Source organism: Bufo bufo, chromosome 3 (assembly GCF_905171765.1).
Source record: "Bufo bufo chromosome 3, aBufBuf1.1, whole genome shotgun sequence".
Lineage (NCBI taxonomy): Eukaryota > Metazoa > Chordata > Amphibia > Anura > Bufonidae > Bufo > Bufo bufo.
In genome coordinates, this window is record NC_053391.1 from 549,117,776 (window position 1) to 549,140,201 (window position 22,426).

Consider the following 22,426-nt stretch of genomic DNA (forward strand, 5'->3'; position numbering starts at 1 on the left):
TTAATAAAGCTTTTTAAACTTTTTAGTTGTCATAATCAGTTTTTTTAATGATTATTAAAGATAAGAGATTCATATGATTTTAAGAGATTCATACAAGAGGTCCATAATATTTTTATAAATTCATACAAGATGCTCATACAACCTTAATATCATTTTATTTTAAAAGAAAATAAAACATAATTGAATTACAGCCACATGTAAGTCATGCCTATGGGCGTGATACTTTTGAGTAGACAGCTTCAGTCCTTAGACTTACTCATTCTGCTTTCAGCAACACACAGGAACAGACCTCTCTCCACAAACACACACACAAAACCATACTTAGTCAATGTAGTAAAAAAGACTGTGCTACATATGGTGACCCCTCCAAAACACAGGGGTACATGGGGAGTCCCCTTAAACCTTAGGATGTGGGGGAATGATTGAATAACCCTATCAATCATTCCACCAGCTAAGGTCACACAGGGGTGAGGGAGGAGGGGGGGCGTGGTGGAGGGAGGGTCAATCAAAGGTCAATAAAAGGGACGTGGCACCTGTCAAACTGAGTTTGACGAATAATATAGATGTTAGGCTGAGTTCACATCAGCGTTCAGCCTTTCCGTTCTCCTGCTCCGTTATATTAGCAGGAGAACGGATCCAGCACATAACTGAGCCGAACGGAGCCTACAGACCCCATAGACTATAATGGGGTCCGTTAGGTTTCCGCTCAGAAGACTATTTGGGAGCGTAGACAAAAGTTGTGCATGCAGGACTTTTGTCTCCGCTCCAAAATCATCTTCTGAGCGGAAACCTAACGGACCTCATTATAGTCTATGAGGTCCGTAGGCTCCGTTCGGCTCAGTTATGTGCAGAATCCGTCCTTTCCGTTCTCCTGCTCCTATAACGGAGCAGGAGAACGGAAAGGCTGAACGCTGATGTGAACTAAGCCTTACACTACTAATGTTTATTTGTGGTCCCTTGAAAAAGAAAGATGTGACAAAACGGCCCTCAAACCAAAAAAAGGTTGTGCACCCCTGCTTTGGACACTGCTACTGCTGCTCATTAGGGGCTTTTGGCCCCATCTGGTGTACTCGGTTATGAATTGCAATTAATATTTTTAGTGATTGTTTATCATGGTTTTAGTGTACTATACAATTAAACCCTTAATCACACAGCCTTGTTTGTAACACTTAAAATGGTTAATTCTACAAATACATATATTAACTATGCATGAATATGTTTAATGATTTGAACAAGCTAGAATATAGGTCTTTGTGTGCTCATCTCTTCACTATTGCCCCTGCTGCTTCGATGCCACAGAACAGGTAAATTCTGGTTTTATTTGTTGTTTTACTGAAAAACAAGCCAGGGCGGGGGTACACAGTCTTTTTTGGTCCGAAGGCCGACGTCAGCACCCAGCAAAGCAGGGTAAGTTCCGGGGCCCACTGCTCTTGGGGGGCGGGGCGCACTCAGGTCTAATCACAGATAGCTGAAAGGGTAAGGACTCTTCCTGGCTTAGGATATGTCCATATATGGAATCAGTGCTATGACCATGAAGGGGGTATCCTCAAGCATTGTCAGTATGCTTGAGGACACCCTGTGTATTTAATTCTAATTACCCTCTCTTTAGAAAAAATGTTCCTACTGGGATTTGAACTCACAACCTTCTACATTAAAGGCAAAAACCTAAATCACTGAGCTATTAAGCTAAATGCAGAAGCATAATTTGTTTTTGTTTTTTAGTAATTGTAAAAAAATGTGGCACAAAATAAATGTGTAATTACTAAAAAAAATAAAATATGAAATCATACCTCTGAATATATATATATATATATATATATATATATATATATATATATATATACACATACATACACACACACACACTCTCTGAGGTTTTTAGTCATAATATAGTTACTGCAGGTTAACATGAAGCTCTATAGCTGAGTGGTTAAAGTTTTTGACTTTAATGTAGAAGGCTGTGAGTTTGAATCCCAGCAGAAGCATAAAAAAAATTAATAAATAGAGGCTAAATAAAACTTCTAGACAAACCAACCTTTTTAATTTGTGTAACAGAACCCCTGCTCCCTGATGACCACCATATCTTTTTTTTATAGTTATGTCTACAGAAATGTGTGGGGGCTCATTTGAGGGAAATCTGTCTTTTTTTGACAATACCATTTTGGGTTGTGTATGACTTGATCACTTTTTATTCAATTTTCTTGAGATAAAGTGATGAAAAAAATGGCAAATCAGCCTTTATTTTTTTCTGTTACATCCTTCACCTTATGGGCTAATTTTTTTAAAATATTTTAATAGTATGGGTGTTTTTGCATGTGACGATGCCGATAATGTTATTCTTTTTTGTTTATTTTTATTTTGGGGAAAGTGGGGCGATTTTACTTTAATTTTCTTTTATATTTTCAAAGTTTTTTTTTTTTTTATTACTTCATCAGATTGCAACTTAAACAGAATAATGGAAATTGCTCCATTATTCTCTATAGAAATCACTATATCACAGTTTAGTGCTGCCACCTAGTGGCCTGAACTGGGATATACTAATGAGCCTGGAAGCCTAGTACAGGCTGCAGCGCATTTTTAGAACAGGTTGCCTTCCCCGATCTCCGCTGGGGGAAGGCGGTTCTGAGCAGGAAGCCCGCGCTTCCGTTTAACACTCAGATGCCGTGGTGACATTTGACAAATGCCACAAGGGGGCCCACTGAGATTTATCACCCAAGAGCCCACATGAACCTGGAGCCAGCCCTGCCGAGGGCCTTATTGCTTCATCGCTCTATTTCAAGGTGGCACAAATTAAAAAAATGTCGGTCAGCACTCATTTGCTTCGGCCTATTACACAAGCCAAGTGAATGGGGAGGAATGATCACCACCACAGTTATTGCTCCCTCATTCACTTCTATTGATTATCGGTAGCACATTCCTGATTAAACAGGGCGATGTGCTGACAATTATCGCACATCTTTCATCCTGATAAAATCTGCAAATCAGCCGACAAACGAGTGATTCCTTGTTTATCAGCGGTACGATTATACCGGTCAGATATCAGAAATGAGCTCTCCGATGAACACTTGTTCCCAGTAATTGTCCCAAATATTATGCAGTGTCTTTTCCCGGTAAAAATATATTTTCTAACAAGTTCCTGCAGCATGGCCACTGCCTCCATCTTCCGGTCCCCATGCTGTTTTCACCTGGCAGTGCATGGGCATAGTCACAAACACCTCTCCAGCCAAAGACTGGCTTCAGTGGTGATGTGGCCAGGTGTATGACTATGCTCATGCACTGCCAGGTGTAAACAGCGCAGGAACGGGAAGATTGAGGCAGCGGGGCAGTGCGGAGGACCGGAGCAGGTAAGTATGCATCTTCTATTTTAGGGGCCATGCTGGAGGCACTTGTTAAAAAATCTATTTTTAACAGAAAAACACAGCATTTCCTTCCATCTGCCTCCAATACATAAATCAGAGCTTTCCTTCACTGCAGAGGATGGTGCTCCCTGGTTATTACCACCTCCTGCCAGGTACAGGGACCATGTAATAACCAGTAAGCACTTTCCCTTACTAGTGGGGAAGGCGCTCATTGGTTAACACTTTAATGACCGGGCCTGATAAGGCCTTAAAAGGGTATTCCCATCTCAGTGATCATAGTTTAATTTAATAAATATGTCCCCTTGAGCTTCTTTGTAAATATATCTTATTAAAAATTTCCCAGCGTTCCCCCTAAAATTTGTTGCCTCCTGCCTCATTGTATAATGTTTGGTATCCTATGGATACGGCCACCTCTTCGCCGCCCCATCCATGGGCCTCTCTTGCGCAGAAGTAGCTCCATCCAGTGCCCGGCCTCTTCATGTTATCGCAAACGAGCACGGCTCCGGGCGGCCGCGCATGCGCTGATGTTTATTCCTTTGTCCGCGTCTAAAACAGAGGCACGCATGCGCGGCTCAATTTTAGGAGCGGCCCTAAAGAATATAGATCTGCGCATGCGCAGCTGCCCGAAGACTTCTTAAACTACAGAGGAGCGTGAGGACATGCCAAAGAAGGATCGGAGGCAAGTTCAAGAGAGGTGAGTATTATTTTTAAAATACTATATGCACCACCAAATCCATTGACGATATAATAATATATGATAATAAAGGGAATCAACAGGAATTGAGGGAACTATTATGGCATCTAGGCACATAGGGGGAAGACAAATATGGAGTGGATGGAACAAAGGGGCCACATTTATGGAATTCAGTGACGATTCCCCAGCAGGAGGGATAATAAGCCCCTGGGTTCTTCGGAAATTCTTCGGCTTAATAAAGATCCTTGGTGGTACTGGCTAGGGTTAATAAGTCTCTGGGTGGCACAGGCTAGGATTAATAAAGCTTGAATGTTGCACTGGCTAGGGTTAATAAGCCCCTGGGTGGCTAGAGTTAATAAGACCCTAGATGGCACTGGCTAGGAATAATAAGTCCCTGGTGGAAATGGATTGGGTTAATAAGGATCCTGGGTGGCACTGGCTAGGGTTAATAAGCCTCTAGGTGGAGTGAATGCACAGCAGGCAGTTATAGCCAAGTGATAAAGTACAGTCTCATACACAATATATTGGACAGTGGTAAGTCCAGTATAGTGTATCTGACTTCTCTGTACTTTATCACTTGGCTATAACTCTCTTCTGTGCATTCACTCCAGACCCCACCTAAGGGCTTATAGTTAGTGCAAGCCAGGGGCTTATAATCCCCCGGAAGGCCCCCTTCCCAAACACACTAGTGCCCATCTCTTACTAGAGGCTGCATACCCCACCCTGCCACCACTCCACTGGCAGCATTGATAAAGATGGTGACGCTGCGGCACATGCGTCTTCCTCCACAGCAGTCTCACACTGGTGCACCACATGGTCTTGCAGTCCACCCAAACTGACAAATCAGCTGCTTCCTTACGAATAACAAAACTCCATACTGTACGGAGCTTTGTTATTGGGTGTTTCAGGCACCAGCGGTATTGTTGTGCTGCCCGTGCTGTTCACAGCGCACTCATTAATAGTAGAAATTCTAGTAAAAACTTCATAGCGGAAATACCATAAAGTGCGCCCATTTTCGCTTGAGACTGTCTCTGAAAATTAGGGCAGTGCTGATATAAATAGGGTACAAAGTGCCCAAACCTAACACATCACGCACAGTGCTGACACTTTACCAAGGATTTGTCATTCAGTACCCAGACTCAGTTAGTGAAGCGCTACCCCGAGTTCTCCTCTTCACCCCAGTGTAGAGCAAAGGAAAACCAGCCTGATCCTGGTATTTGTAGTTCAGCAACCCAATAAACAGCCTGTCCAGGATAAACCTGCAAGCGGTACCCCCTTATTAATAGACTAATGCCTAATCATGATTATTACGTGTGCCAGTGCCTCCACACCCCTATACCCCTGCTGTCCATTTACGGTCATAAAATACAATATCATTTATATGGAAGTTATGAAGTTGTTGAATGTAATCTGCCCGTCACTTGTCTATTATCCCAACCATTACCAGCAACAATAAGACATGGTTCATCCCTTCCTCCATTCGCTAAAATGTCTACACAACTGCACTTCTAGTAACATTATAGGACAGTCTGATCACCTATGGTCACCACTTCCAGCCCCAATATACCAGTCACATCACCTGCCCCTAATAATACAGAACCAGAAGAAGCCACCATGAGGTTCTCGCTCATTCCTCTGGACACTAGGCTGCCACTCATGATGCCCACATCACAGTGTATATGGCAGAGCAGGTCCATGGGCCACTGCCAGGCAGGTGCCACCCGAGGATTCCGTGACCTCCGACCTCACCTGCACACGACCAACTGCCGTTCATTTTCAACTGTCGACCGAGGTGATCGGACTGAAGTCTACAGATTGGAGAAGATTTGCGACAATGGCGTCCACTGGACATGGAGAAGACGGCGAGGAGATGAAGAGAGAAGGAGAAAAGAGGAAGAGGGACGAGGATAGCGTCACAGGATTCAAGAAGATCAGGAAGAAGAGGAGAGGACCAAAGACTAGAGGAGTGGAGGATGTGAAGCCAAAACTTGGGAGCAACCAAGACCTTGCAACATCCAGCCCCTACCCTGCCAGGCCTACCATCCGCCGCTTCACCATCCACCAGGTCTTGGGTAGGGGCAGCTTTGGCAAAGTAAGTATTAGAACGTCTTATATAATTGTTAACCTAACACAGGGCCCTCAACTGAAATTTACACTATGGGCCCCCCATTTGTAAGCATAATCTCATATGGAAAACAGGAACACCACCGAAGAATCCCATTGACTAGAATACAATCTTTTGGGTTTATGTCAGGGTACTCGTACAGGAATAGTAAATAGGAACTCTGCATCCAGGTACTAGCGATCAGTTGGACACTATGGAGTGCCTACCATGGAGCAGACTTTTCAACTACTATGGTGCCAGTGGGAAGCAGGGTCCAGCACTGAACTGCTTCTCTTCCTGACCAAGATTTAATGTATTGTTAATCAGTTAACACTAGGAGGAGCTCAGTGCAAAGAGATTACTTACAGTTTCTATTAAAGAAAATGGTTACTATATAAATTACTATGTATTGAGCTCCCCCTATTGGTGGCTGCTAGCAGTTTAATAATACACTATATGAGTTAAGCAGGGGATTTGTCAGTGTATATATGCCCGTTGTCTGGTCTAAATACAGTGAGAAATAAGGGGGGGGGGGGGGGAAGATTTATGGAAACTGATTAAAATAAAAACTGTCTTTGTTGCCCATAGCAACCAATCACAACACAGCCTTCATTTTTTCAGAACAGAATTGGTCATGAAAGCTGTGGTGTGATTAGTTGCTATGAGCAACACAACAGTTTTATTTTTATTTATTAGATTTTTTTTAGACACTTTCGTAAATCTCTCCCAATGTGTTCAAACTGAGCTCCATATTTATGAAACACCTGTTCTGATATAGAAGTCGCAAAAAGTGGGTGAGGGCGACTTTTTTAAATTACTACTGTTTTTTTTTTTATTTAAATAAAAATATTTTCCCTTTATTAAAAAAGGTAAACTCATCAGAAATCTGGGGTGCCATGTTTTGCATTCTGTGTTGTCTGGGATTGCTTGACACAAGCATACGGTGAACCTGTGTGGTGGGGGGGGGGGGGGTTAACATACCAAGTTTTGCTATAGAGCCCTATGAAATCTGGGAGCACAGTCATCTGTGATGCTGCCCATGTCTTTCTGTATATCTGACAGGCTTACCTTGTGTCTACACCATATTTGGTTTACTCATTCCCTCCTTTATACATTGCTATGTGTCAGCCATGGGCACGATTAGCTATTAGTGAGGCACACAGTATGGAAGCTGCTGCACTGGTCATAGCCCCAATGCATCCACCACAGCAATGCACTATAGAGGATAAGCCATGAAAGACATGTATCCTCTATCCACAGGGTAGCTGGTGTATGTGTGATCTCTGGGGGTCTGACTGCTGGGACCCCAACCTACAACAAGAGGGGTCCTGTCCCCTTGGTCTGAATGGAGAGGTGCTGACACGTGCACACAACTGCTCTATTCAAAGCCTAGGAGACTGATGGAGATTGCCAAGTGCTGTACTATCTCCGTCAGTCGCATAGAGACTGTGCATGAGTGACCACTCCATTCAAATGGAGGACACGGGACCCCACTGACGACAAGAACCGGGTTCACCCCGTTATTAGGAGAATCCCAGCGGTCAGACCTCCAGTGATCATACATTTATTCTCTATTCTGAGGGGATAATGGAGCAAGCACTAAACCTGGGCAAATACAACATGCAGACTGTAGAAACATACTGAATAAAAATCGGTGTATAGTGAAAAAACTCCGCTATAGATAAGGTACAAAATATGGGGGAGATTCATCAAAACTGGAGCAAATGAAAATTGGCTTAGTTACCCCCTAGCAACCAATCAAATTGATCCTTTCATTTTCCAAAGGAGCAGTGAAAAAGGAAAGGTGGAATCTGGTTGCTATGGACAACTAAGCCCCCTTTCCTTTGCACCAGTCTTGATATAGGGGGAGATTTGTCTCTGATATTATGAGCATCAATGTGTTTGAGACACCACAGAAAGCATGAAATCACATTTGTCCACTCACAGATGAATTACTAGGAACATATCATGAAAAGGGGGCAGTGTTCCGGGGCCCTCCTCTCCCACTAGGTCTTTTTGGGTCCAGTATCTGCTATAACCATTTCTAAGCAGCCCGAGGGCCCTGTGCAGCTGTCTGACGGCATGCTCTGTGTGGCCCTGGCTGCTGTTCCCCCATCATTCTTCCTCCTTGGTACTTCCCCTGCACCGGCTGCTCAGTCAGTAGGGGGCGCCTTCTACACACATGGAGGACACAGGAAGGAAGCTCTGCAGCAAGGAAGGAGGTAAATGCTTACTATATGTGCCTGTGTGGGACTATAGAGGACTATATGTATGTGCCTATGTGTGTCTTTAGAAGACTGTGGGAGCAATTTTTCAAAATAGGTGCAAAGGAAAATTGGCTTAATCCTTTCATTTTCCAAAGGAGTACTGAAAAATGAAAGTTTATGAGCACTGACTACTCGGGACGCTGCACATGTCTCTGCAGCACAGCTAGGATCGGGCCCTGCAACCGCTTACACAGACTTGATAAAGTGGTCCCACGTACCCCGAAACGCGTTGTCTCAAACTAAAAAATAAAAAACAGATTTTATTGGGCATACTTTTCTGGTTGTGTATTGTGCCTCAGACCATCTCCAATCAGCTCAACAATTCCAGTCAAGCCAACTCCCAACATCTAGCATGCACACTTGGCTGTTCTTGTAACTCCCATAGAAGTGAAGGGAGGATTCTGGGAGTTGTAGTTTCATAACAGCTGGAGGGCCGGAGGGTGCTCATCCCCAGTATACATGCTTGCCGAATAGGCCCTGCTCCAGGAACACTCCAAATGCAGTGGGCCCATGGCTCGCCAATTTATGGGCAGGGCTTACATAAGCCCTGCTTATTTTGGCCTGGGACAGCCTAATTTTGACAGGTCTGTCTCTGGAAATTAGGGAATTTGGGACTGTTGGCAACTATGGCTGGGTTCACATCCCATTTTTGTCTTGCGTTTAATGTATACAAAACATGTATATGTTAAATGGATGCCCCAGACGGATGCCATACAGTGGCATCACTCACTATAGAGTAACATTGTAAAAAAACATTTACATTCATTTAGATTTGTTTTTGCTGGACTAATAGCATAGTGTACTGCGCTTTTGTATCCTTTTTTTCCAAACATATTTGTTAAACATAGAGCATAAACATGATGTGAACCCAGCATATGCTGTATGTGTGCGCTAGAATGTGAATATGACATGTGTCCACTAGCAGGGCTGTTTAGGGGTGGGGTGGGGGGGGGGTCACTACACTCCGGATTTGGCGCCTCACTACATGCCGCTTTCACTTTACATTGCTGAGCTTTCCAGAATGGGATGATTGCAATCTACTGTAGAGCAGGAATTCTGCTGTACAATAGACCGTAATGAAGACTTCCTGTATGCGATATGCTGTCATGGCTGAGCAGCCTGAAATTTTACAAGGAGAATGCTGGTAAGTAACTATACCATTAAATTATACATTCATGGCATAAGATATTGGATACTACACTTCTGCATATACCCCTGGATTTGGAGATTATATATATATATATATATATTTTTTTTTATTTTTTTTTTTATTCCGATATTGCTTTAAAACAAGTTTATAACCACAGCACTTTAGAAGAGTTATAGTATTACAGAAACATCTCAACTTTTGAAATGTCCTAGGAGGGAAAAACAGCAGTACATGTTACACACTATGGCAGACTTTGTTGGCAGTAAGTCACGCCTTTTACTCCACCCAATACCCATCTATTCGTGCCCAATCCTGCCCTTCACCTTAGTGCCCCCACATAGTAGAATGCTCCTTTTGTGCCCCCTTCACAGTAGTGATGCTCCCTCACACAGTAGTTATATCCCCTTTGTGCTCACAAAGAGTAGTTTTGCCGTCTTTGTCCCTCTACACAGTATTTGTGCTCCCACACAGCACTTAAGCCCCCTTTGTGCCCCTGCACAGTAGTTATTTCCCCTTACTACCTCCACTTTGTGGAATTCCCTCCTTGGTGTCCCCAAAGTTATTCCCTAATAGCTCCTTTTAATTTAAAATGCTCCCGTAGTGCCGCTATACAGTAGTCATACCCACTCAGTGCCCCCACACAGTAGTTATACCCAGTTAGAGCCCCCACACAGTAGTTATGCTCCTATAGTGCCCCATAAAGTAGTTATGCCCGCTTAGTGCATCTGCACAGTAGTTATACCCTCATAGTGCCTGCACACAATAGTGTTGCCCCATTAGTGCCCCTTACAATAATATTGCACCCCTAGTGTCCCCTTTGCTGAAGTGAGACAACCCTTTTTAACAATAAGGGGCTTCACTACTGTAAACAACATTTATCATGTAGAGAAAGTGAATACAAGGCTCTTCCTAATGTATTGTGATTGTCCATATTGCCTCCTTTACCACTTGGATTAATTTTTTCCATCTCATTATACACTGCTTATATCCAGAGGTTCTGACCACCGTGCAAACCTACAGTGGTGGCCATGCTTGCACACTATAGGAAAAAGCACTGGCCTCTCTGGTGGTCGGGACCATTGGAGAGAATATAGGCCCGCATGCACAGCAGCTTTATTAGTTTAATTAAAACCCCGTAGCACAGCCGCATCACAACTGTGATGGCCCATGCCATGGTCATACCTTTAGGGTTGTTTCACACGAGCGAGTCTATTGCGGGAATCACGCTCCGTGTGAGAGTGATCCTCCGCTCCGGACTTGCAGGAGCGCACGGCATTATCATGATTTATAATGCTATGTGTCTCTGCATGGCCTTTTTTCCACTGAATCATAGTGACATAAAGCTGTCAGTACGATTCTGTAGAAATAAGGTCAAGCAGAGGCACATAGCATTATAAATCATGATAATGCCGTGCGCTCCTGCAAGTCCAGAGCGGAGGATCACACTCACACACGGAGCGCGATTCCCGCAATAGACTCGCTTGTGTGAAACAGCCCTTAGGGGTTTACATGAGCCCCACCTATTTTTGGTCTGGGACAGCCTGTATTAGCAGCAACAGTCTCTTAAAATCAGGGACAAGCCCTGCAAATTAGGAGCTTAGGGACTGTTGGACAGGGGTGGATTGGCCAAAGACCTTACAGGGAAATTTCCCGCCAACATTTTTGGGAATGTATTTTGTGCTGCTGGCAGTATTTTCTGATTCACTGTGGTATTTGGCTCTGTTGGGGTGGTATAATATGCCACAATATGGTATTGCTGGCCCTGCCTTCCATCAATTTGGAACCAACTACAAAACGGGGCCACTTTTTGTATTTTTTCCAGGGCCACTTTAAGTTCCCAGTCCGCCCCTGCTGTTGGTAAACATTTATTTTATCCTTCTCTATTGTGCTCTGTTTCCAGTTGTATCAAGATGAGTAGATGTCAATCATACTGTCCTTCTGTGGGATGACTGATAGGCCATCCAGAAACTTCCCTGCCCTCATGACTACTACTTATGTCACAATTATCATCTGCTTCTCTTAAACTGCAGAATAGCCAAACCTTCACCCTTCATGCATGTTTTAACCAGCAGTCTCCATTTGTTTTCTTCAGGTAGTTCTGGCATCAGTCCCTGGCCACAACACCTACATGGCCATCAAAATTATCACCAAAAAAGGGGACAATGAAGATGCAATAATGAGAGAGAGGCGGATACTCCTTGCGGCCAGAGACTGCCCATTCCTAATCCACCTCTATGCCGCACAGCAGTCTCAGGAGCGCACGTATTTTATTACGGAGTATCTGTCCGGGGGCAGCCTGGATGATTTGATCAGCATGTGCGGCTGCTTGGACATCAGCAATATCAGGTGAGACAGAGGGGAAACACCAAAAATAGACCAGAGAGGGAATAAAAGCTAAGGTCAGGGGTGTAGATAGAGGAATGGTGGGTGCTGGATGACAGCAAGTCACCCTGATATGATCAGGGAATTTACATATAGTGCTAGGCCGCAAACTAAATCTCTTCACCAGGTAATTGAAAACAATGCAGAAAATGGAGAGAATACTGCCACTGCTGCCATAAACAGCGTCTCTTCTCAGCGGGTGACCACACAGTATCCCATTAACTCACGATATTGGGGGATAAAAAAATAAATAAATTGAAACTACTTTCTGTTCTCCCCATCAGATTTTACACAGCAGAGATTGTATGTGGCCTCCAGTTCCTCAGTGGACGCAACATCATCCACCGGTAAGCAGAACTTTGTCTTCTTTACATGAGGGAAATAATGCACCTTGTTCCTGGGCTCCTGAACAGCTATTCTTCTTGGTATTTCAGTGACCCATCCCCGGTCTCTTCTATCGCTGGGCAGATTTGTCATTCTTTGTCTTGTTTTTTTTGCAGAGATCTAAAGCCGGATAACATCATGTTGGATGCAGACGGCCACATCCGTATCATCGACCTCGGGCTGGCCCAAGATGGTGTCACCACCTCCGATAAGATCTATGGAGTGGCGGGAACCATCCATTACATGGCCCCTGAGATGCTTCTCAAAACAGGATATGGCGCAGCAGTTGACTGGTGGAGCCTGGGCATTGTGGTGTGCAGAATGGCAGGATGCCCCCCATTTTACAACGGCCCTGTCAGAAAAATGGCCCAGGACGCCATCATCAGTGAGAAGCCATATATTCCATCTTGGTTTGATGCTGACTTGAAAGATCTTGTCAAAAAACTGCTGTGCCAGAATCCTGAGAAGCGTTTGGGTGTGTGCGGGAACATCAGAGAGCATCCATTCTTTTCCACCATCGGCTGGGAGGAACTGGAGGACAGGAGAGCACAGCCACCATTTACACCATGTGAGTCAGTTCTGGAGAAGCAACATCTGCAGTGGCCGGAGGATAAGAGAGCCCTTCACCCCGTGGCCGAATTTAACTATATGTCACCAAGCTGGGCCCGGTAAGATCCTCCTCTTCTGGGGATAACTCATCAGATTTTCTTCTTTACTTGTGTTCCTCATCATTGTTCTTTTCTTCTGTCCTTGTGAATGACCTTGTCTCTACTTCTTAGGTTAATGAGAACATCTGGACTGTGAAGGAATCCACGACCATCTGGTGAGTGGCCACCATACACACAGGAAACCTGTCAGCTCTAATATTAGATATTCTGAATGGTTGATAACTAAATGACTTTCGTTCCTTAGATAACAGCATATCCAGTATAAGATGTTGAGACATCTACTTCTTCTGTCTTGCAGGATATACCCGTGCCTACTGCCCAGAACTTCATGCCTCCTGACCTCATATCTCTGCTATGTATGCAAGGCTGCCTTAAAAAAATCCTCTCTCTCCTTACCATCTTCATTCTGCACCTTTGCCATTGTGTTGCTGCCCCAAGCACTTGACTTGACTTCCTCCACTCCTGGGCTGGCATCTGACATAAGTCCAGCCTGAAGATCCTCTACGCCTCCGGGAGTGGCCTGTGCTTAGTTTCCATCTGGTGAGTTCAGGAACAGGAAAACCCCGGAGAAGCTATTATACCTGAACTCACCTGAGCACAGGCCTGGTAAGTATAACACACATCACACACATATCACCCACACTATAGGATAAGTATAGGTACCCGCACATAGACACATAGTATACACACATAATATAGTGGCCATTGATCCTGGGATTTATTCTGATCGCCATATTTGGGGTCGGGAAGGAATTTTTCCCCCTTATGTGAGGACAATTGGCTTATTCCTCACAGGGGGTTTTCGCCTTCCTCTGGATCTACACGGCCTTAAATAAGTTTAGTATAATAGGTTATTAGGTAGCTCACATGTAATTAGCATAATAGAAATAGATAAATAAATATTTCTACTTTTAGTGACATAAATATTAGGTTATTACAAATCTATAAAATATATATAGTATAAATAAAATATAAAACATTTACCCATTCACATAAGTTAAGACCTTTGATCCTGGGATCCATTCTGATCGCCATATTTGGGGTCAGGAAGGATTTTGACTGGTCTATTGACTATTCCTCACAGGGGTTTTTCTCCTTCCTCCGGATCAACATGGCCTGCTTATAGGTTTAATATTTGTAAGTACATGAATAGTAAAATAAAAATATAGAAACAAAAAATAAAATCAAATTTATAGTTTACATAAACCTATACACAGTATAGTACAAACATAGAAAATTTGACAAAAGCAGCTCTCACCTGCTCCCTGCTAAGCAAAGCACGGACAACAGCCCCTTGGCTTAGCTGTTCCAACGATAACCCAAAAACTTTAGAAATCCAGCTAAAAGCAAAAACAGGGGAATCTTTATTTCAGCGGTTAAAAACTTCCAGTACAGGATATAATGTTACGTGTTTCAGACCTCTTAATTCGGGTCCTTCATCATACTACCTTCTTGTTCCGCTCTGTACTAAGTTGCGGGCTGCGGCGGGCTTCAGTTAGGTGGCGCGCAAATCGCAATCCTGATACCCTCCCAGTCCCAGCTGTGATGACAAGATAAGGAATAGAATTCAGCGCAGCGCAGCCGCACTTCAAATACAGGGAGGGGCCCCCCCCACGCCTGGTCGCACCCTCTGCAACCGCGATCGTTACGCCACTGGAGTGGCCAGCGGGGCTCAAGAGGCAGCTGCCTTGGGCCCCCCAGGAGCAACTGGGCCCGGGGCAGCTGCCCCTTTTGCCCCGCGTTAAAGACGGCCCTGATTCTGATTGCCATATTTGGAATCAGGAAGGAATTTTCCTCCCCAATATGAGGACTTCTGGCCTCACGGGAGGTTTCACCCTCCACTGGATCAACATGGCCTATTAAGAAGCTTAAAATAAAAGATATATGTAGGTAATGCATACATAATTTAACATACACAGAAAAAATAAAAAATAAATATATATAAACAGTAGATTAGTAGAATATAAAATACATAGTATAGCTATTTTTGATTTTTTTCTCTCCATATACAAGTTAGGCATCAGCCTTTGATCCCGGGATTTATTCTGATTGCCATATTTGGAATCAGGAAGGAATTTTTCCCCCGAAGTGAGGACTATTGGCCTCACAGTCGGTTTTCGCCTTCCTCTGGGATCAAGATGGCCTATTAATAGGTTTATATCTAGCTGACACATACACTATATAACAAATCTAGAAAAAAAACAAAAAATACTAAAATATATAATTTATAATTCACATATACACAGTAGGTTAGTAGGAAGTTTAAAATAAATAGTATAATCATCCCTCCCTCTCCTCCCCTATATCACATAGGTTAAGTATCAGCCCTTGATCCTGGAATTTATTCTGATCCCCATATTTGGGGTCTGGAAGGATTCTCCCCCACTGATATGAGAAAGACTCACGGGGGTTTTCTCCTTCCACTGGATCAACATGGCCTATAAAGAGGTTTAGAGTCTAAGATAAATAATTTAGATAATACATATATAACAATTTCAAAATAATAAAATTTAAACTCCCCCCCCTTTAATAAAATCTTTTACTCCCCCTTAAATATTTGTGTTTTTGTTTTTATTCTCTTGGAAGATAGTAAGTGTCATATAGGCCTAATGTCTTGATGGGGTTGTCTGGTTTCCATTTTGTCTTCTACCTATGGAATGATTTCCCCAAACGTGCATGTCATGTGTGAAGTCCAGTTATGGTGTGAACACAGCCTGAAACTGGTCGTCCATCTACAAGTGTCCAATTTCTCTCTTCCAAAGGAGGAATAAATCATCAGATGTTTAAAAGGCATCTGTCAGCAGATTTGTACCTATGAAACTGGCGGACCTGTTCCATGTGTGCTCGGCAGCTGAAGGCATCTGTGTTTGTCCCATGATCATATGTGCCCACATTGCTGAGAAAAATGAACTTTTATTATATGCAAATGAGCCTCTAGGAGCAATGAGGGCGTTGCCATTACACCAAGAGGCTCTGCTCTCTCTGTAACTGCTGCACTCTATGCACTTAGACAGGTCCAGGCATGATCACGTTTACATGGCACTGGTCAGTCAAAGTGCAGAGGGTGCAGCAGTTGAAGAGAACTGAGTCTCTAGGGTGTAACGGTAACACCCCTGTGTGAAAGTAGCCTAAGGCCCCTTTCACATGAGCAAGTTTCCCGTGCGGGTGCAATGCGTGATGTGAATGCATAGCACCCGCACTGAATCCTGACCCATTCATTTCAATGGGTCTGTGTACATGAGCGTTTTCTTTCGCACATCAGTTCTGCGTTGCGTGAAAAACGCAGCATGTTCTATATTCTGCGCTTTTCCACACAGCCCAGGCCCCATAGAAGTGAATAGGGCTTCAGTTAAAAGATGCAATGTGTTTTTCACTGATGATTGCTAGGAGATGTTGTTTGTAAACCTTCAGTTTTTTATCACGCGCGTGAAAAACGCATTGCACCCGCGTGGAAAAAACTGACTGAATTTGCTTGCAAAATGGTGCGAGTTTCCCTGAACGCACCCGGACCTAATCAGTCATGCTCGTGTGAAAGAGGCCTAAGGCCTCTTTCACACGGGCGTTGCGCGAAAAGGTGCGGGTGCGTTGCGGGAACATGCGCGAGTGCAAAACATTGTACTGCGTTTTGCACTCGCGTGAGAAGAATCGGCATGTTTGGTACCCAAACCCGAACTTCTTCACAGAAGTTCAGGTTGGGTTAGGTACTGGGTAGATTGTATTATTTTCCCTTATAACATGGTTATAAGAGAAAATAATAGCATTCTGAATACAGAATGCATAGTACAATAGCGCTGGAGGGGTTAAAAAAACAAAAAACAAACAAACTCACCTTAATCCACTTGCTCGCGCAGCCCGGCTTCGCTTCTGTCTTCTTTTTTGCTGTGTGCAGGAAAAGGACCTGTGGTGACGTCACTCCGGTCATCACATGATCGATCACCATGGTAAAAGATCATGTGACAGACCATGTGATGACCGGAGTGATGTCACCACAGGTCCTTTTCCTGCACACAGCAAAAAAGAAGCCGGGCTGCGCGAGCAAGTGAATTAAGGTGAGTTTAATTATTTTTATATTGTTTTTAACCCCTCCAGCGCTATTGTACTATGCATTCACAATGCTATTATTTTCCCTTATAACCATGTTATAAGGGGAAATAATTGTCACGGCGGGGAATGGGGATAACCCCCCACCGTGCAATGTCAGTGGCTGCAACGCCAGATAGCAGGGAACAGGTCACCTCCTAATGTAACCCTGAGCTCTCCCTAGACTCCTAGCGCAACAGCCGCCTCAGAAGGTAAGGGGGCCTCATGCTCACCAACCTTTGACCCTACTATCCCTACAAAGCCCTAGGCCTAATGACAGGGTAGAGACCACCCATTCATCCAACATCACGGATGAATGGTGTCTCAAATGGCCCAGTGGCAAGCAGGATAGAAGGCCATGGGCTAAACAGTACGGCAGGTAAGTTACACAGTAACATAACTATGCAATCCTCACTTACCTGCCATAGCCATGATGGAAGGTGGCTCCAAGCTGGAAAAACCCACAGGCGAGTCTTCGCTTAAACCCCTCCGGGAAAGCCCGCCCCTTTCGGAGCCTCATACAACAATCAAACCTCCAAGCAAAACCCGCACCATAATTACATACACCAGGTGGGGGAGGAATGACAGAAACACACCGGAGGGGACAACAGACAAAGCAAGAAATACAAAATAACGATAGCTCACACAGACAGTATCATTCAGCCCAGGAGCAGAGCTCCACACCAAGCTGACAAACAAACCAAACTGACACTCAGGCTCCACCACACCAACATATAGGAGGCCTGAGGTCACACCCACCACACCTTAACCCCGTGCACACCAAAGCAGGGAAAGGAAACATCCTAAAAGGGAAAGCGCACACACATGCATAAAAACAAGCTGCCACCGGCAACCAGCATGCGCGGCGAAAATGTCGCGGCACACACCGAGGCCGTGACAATAATAATGATCGGGTCCCCATCCCGATCGCCACCTAGCAACCGTGCGTGAAAATCGCACCGCATCCGCACTTGCTTGCGGATGCTTGCGATTTTCACGCAACCCCATTCATTTCTATGGGGCCTGCGTTACGTGAAAAACGCACAAAGAGGAGCATGCTGCGATTTTCACGCAACGCACAAGTGATGCTTGAAAATCACCGCTCGTGTGCACAGCCCCATAGAAATGAATGGGTTAGGATTCAGTGCGGGTGCAATGCGTTCAACTCACGCATCGCATCTGCGCGGAATACTCGCCCGTGTGAAAGGGGCCTAATAGATGCAGATCCTGAATCCATGAAACAGTCCAAACGGCAATCATGTTTATCATAGCTCTGCTCATACTCTGAGGAGGTGGACATTTGGTGGTCTGTGACAAGAGGGCAGCAAACTTAGTGGTTGCAGGAACACATTCTATAGGATTTAGAACATGTGCTCCTGTTCTGCAGCCTCTCAAGCAGATCCATCTTGCTCCTGCACTTTATTTCAGACCTGAACCCCAGCAGGGGTAATGCAGGATAGGTACGGGCACAGGCTTCAACTACCTACAATGGTTCCAAACTAATATATACTGTATACTTCTCCTCACTTTCTACATCAGACCAGTGGGCAGCGTTCTGCTTCCCACATGCTATTGCGCTGTCCTCTAGGGGGCAAAATAGCGCAGGCCCCAACTACCTAAGGGTACTTTCACACTTGCGGCAGAGGATTCCGGCAGGCAGTTCCGTCGCCGGAACTGCCGGCCGGATCCGGCAATCCTGACGCAAACGGATGCCATTTGTCAGACGGATCCGGATTCGTCTGACAAATGCATTGAAATACCGGATCCGTCTGCAGCACGCCAGACCTGCAGGGTATTGCGATTGTGAGGTCACGGTTAATGGCAAGCGAGGGTTACTCACAGTTCAGTAGGGAAACCCTGGGCAGGCGTACAGCAGTGAAGAAGAGGCTGGCACAGGGGTCCTCTGGGGCACACTCTGTATTTAGGGACCAGGCCTGGTGGTGGATGAGGTGCCCTGGATGTTGCAGGTGTTTTATGTGCCTGGGGCAAGGTCCCTTTAAGGTACGTGACGCCAGTGCCTGTAACAGTGGCACACCGATTGGTAGTATTAATAAGTGAGGTACACAGATGATATGGTGAACCAAACTTTGCTTTACTGGAATCAGTTCAACTTTATACAGTTGGATGTCAATTCAGTTCCACGTATCAGATACACTTCACAAGCAGGCTTTCACAATTATGGCAGGTATACTGTTTCCTTGCAAGATACTCAGAGGGTAAACAACAACACACTCAGAATCAGGCTGTACCTTCTCCTCAGAGATAGTGTACACTGTTCCTTAGAACTCCTGTCTGGTTTTTATCCCAAGGCCCAAATGCCTCAATGCTGGCTTTTATCCTTGGTAACAATCTTCCTCAGGTACTCTTCCTTGCTTTACATTACTACTCCTTCTGCCCTTCAGCTTACTTGTACTAGCTGGAAACACTGGCTCTGCTTGACTTGGTGGGAACTGCAGGTTTTCTCCCAGGAGGCAAACTCTTCCCCTGGGATGAATCTTCTGAGCTAACCAAGGCTCTCTTGATCAACAGGTAGGCTAGGATCCCTCTACTAGCCTCCTGGCTACCACTAGAAGCCTGGGCTGTCTAGCTGCATGTCAGGAGAAGGCCCTCAGCTCGTCCCTGGCTGGTGCCTTCTAACTTAAGTCTCTGCAGACTCCTGACTCTGAACTAACTCTCCCTGTCTGGGCCTGAACATTTATACTAGGGGTTCCCTATCTCCCTCTAGTGTCTGGGATGTCTAACTACACCCAACTAGGCCTGCAATTGCATCATACAGGGGAACATTGCATATAAAAACACATTATAAAATACATTGATTGCACAATTACATATGACATTTCTGTCCCTTGTGAGTTGGAGGAACGCGCACACCAATTGACCCTTGTGTAGTGCCCACGCCTATCTAGTGGGACACTACATACCACCACGATATAACGTTGCCCGACCTCGGCGCAACATGGAGGGGCCCTGCCCAGCTGGATACTGCACCTGAAAGAGAGAGAATAACGCAAAGCAGGAAAATTTCATCTACATTTGCAGAAGCACATTATATGCATAAATCAGGCAGTTCCACTGGCTTAGGAACAAGTAACGGTGAAAAGGGGCGTCGTTCTCTCTCAGGATAGTGTGAGGGAACAGGGGCGCTGACCTGGTGCAGCGTATCAGTGATACCAGGATAGTCCATAAGTGCAAATTGTCCATAATAGAACAGAAGACACAATATAAAACAATTTAAAGTTCTTGGAGGCTCAAGGAACAAATATGAGTCCGTACCCAGGTTCCTTTCTTATTTTGAGTGAGTGTCTTTCACCAGCAAGGCAAGGTAGCAAATCACAGAGGCTCGCTTACAGTGGAGTCCATCTCTGGGCACATTTCTTTAAAAGAGCAATATCTCAGAGGCTCAGGTACTTTTGAGTCTATCACTGGGCACGTTTCCTTGACATTTAATGTTGCACAATAAAAAGACAGCACCATAAAATAGCCCACAGTTTCCAAATGGCATAATATAAAAATCAGTGCTGTAATACCCTTACTCAACCTGAAAAGGGGGTTAAAGGTGCAACGTAGGAACAGGCACAACTTGGTGAGACATTGTAGAAGCAGGCAGGAGGTCCTGGAAACAAGTTGGCTTTGCAGCAATTGGTGTTTTCAGTGGGTGACCACCACCACTGAGCCGTGGGTAACTGGCAGCAGCAACAAAGGACCAAAACAAAGGACTCCTGTCCTGGAAGGGTTAAATTCTCAGCAATGAGGTCCCTTGATGAAAGCAATAAATCAACGGCCTAGCAGGCTAATTCACAGGGGCATATCATAATCACCTGGCATTTCAGTGGTGCTCCCTGGCTCTGCTGGCAAATGAGGCCTGTAATAATCTTCCACAGGCGGATGTGCCCACAACACGGTATTAGGGGGCAGCTGCAGCATGAAGGGACCCCTAATAGGTATTGGCCCCATAGGCCTAGGGGTGATAACAGCTGCTGACTGCACCGGTGCAGGGATAACAATCGCAGGTTGTGCTTGCCTAGATACCGCCGCCGCAAGCGGTCCGGTGGGCTTTGCGCAGCAAGTCACAGGGTGAGAGGGCCTTCTTGGGGGCCTCAACGCAGTTGTGGTAGCAGAAGGTGGCCGGCGGGTTGCGACAGGCACCCTTACCTCTTCCCTCTTAGGCGGCGTCTGGATCCTGGCGGTGGCAATCTTGCGTAACTCCCGCAACTTCTCCTCCAGACGGACGATCTGGTCGTCGAGGCTCTTGGTCTCAGGATCGCTGTCCTCCGCTGTCGACGCCGGCACAGGTACAGTAGATTTTGGAGCAACACTAGGAGATGTCGCGCTCATCCACAGGAAGCCAGGAGCCCGGACCTCGCCCTGAACCTTAGGCGCACAACGGATCCCAATAAAAAGAAAGACGGTCCAGCTTCACTGAAAAATACTTGAGGCTTTATTTAATCCTGTGCAGATAAAAACCAACATACAGCAATGCAGAAAATCGACCGGTTTCGGATCACTGTAGATGTGGATCCTTAGTCATGATGTCACATCATGACTAAGGATCCACATCTACAGTGATCCGAAACCGGTCGATTTTCTGCATTGCTGTATGTTGGTTTTTATCTGCACGGGATTAAATAAAGCCTCAAGTATTTTTCAGTGAAGCTGGACAGTCTTTCTTTTTATTGAGGTACAGTAGATGGTGCATCGGACGCAGCCGCTGCAGGCTCCGGTGGCGCATCAGGTCTCTTACCCTTCCGGATATTCTCCAGGGTAACGCGGAGTCCTTTCAGATTCTCCATTTCTTGAATTGTTTTCTCCCGGCGAGGCAGCTCGGGGGATGGATAGGGACTCACCCATTTCTCCAATACGGTTGGCTGACAGAATACGTTAGGGCCAATGAAAGAGCCCCGCTCTTGGAATGCGTGATGGGCCGGTTCTGGAGAGCGCGCTGGTTTGCACTCGCAGCCAGAGTAGTCCTCATCTGCCTCCCAGTCCTCCGGTTCTTTCTTGGGAAGGGTCACGGCAGTAGCATATGGGCCTCGCAGGCCCTCGGCAGGGGTGAATTCCACTTCCTCTCCCTCGCGGAGGTTATGCATATATTCGGAGAGGTAACTCCGCTTGACGGACCTCCGATTGACGTATAAATCTCGGCCGGTGGTGTAGTCCTGTATGAAACCGTAGCCACGGTTCTTGTCGAAGGCCACAACCAACCCCTTTCTCCTTTCCAGGCGGGGTTGGGTGTCAGTGTGGCGCTCATGAACGGTCTTTGCCAATTCTTCATAATATATCTTGGTCTTGGTATTCTTCTTTATGGCGGCCTCCCGGATCTCTGCCATCAACTCTGACC

At 45.3% G+C, this 22,426-nt stretch overlaps 1 protein-coding gene across 1 annotated transcript; it reads left to right on the forward strand.

Moving 5' to 3' along the window:
• The first annotated feature begins 5,887 nt into the window (after nucleotides 1-5,887).
• On the forward strand, nucleotides 5,888-13,453 carry LOC120993902 (protein kinase C delta type-like). The gene is made up of 6 exons (XM_040422370.1): nucleotides 5,888-6,145; nucleotides 11,667-11,920; nucleotides 12,241-12,303; nucleotides 12,457-13,008; nucleotides 13,120-13,163; nucleotides 13,307-13,453. Exons 1-5 carry the CDS (start codon nucleotides 5,888-5,890, stop codon nucleotides 13,142-13,144), a joined length of 1,152 nt encoding a protein of 383 aa, XP_040278304.1. The 3' UTR covers nucleotides 13,145-13,163; nucleotides 13,307-13,453.
• The last annotated feature ends 8,973 nt before the right edge of the window (nucleotides 13,454-22,426 follow it).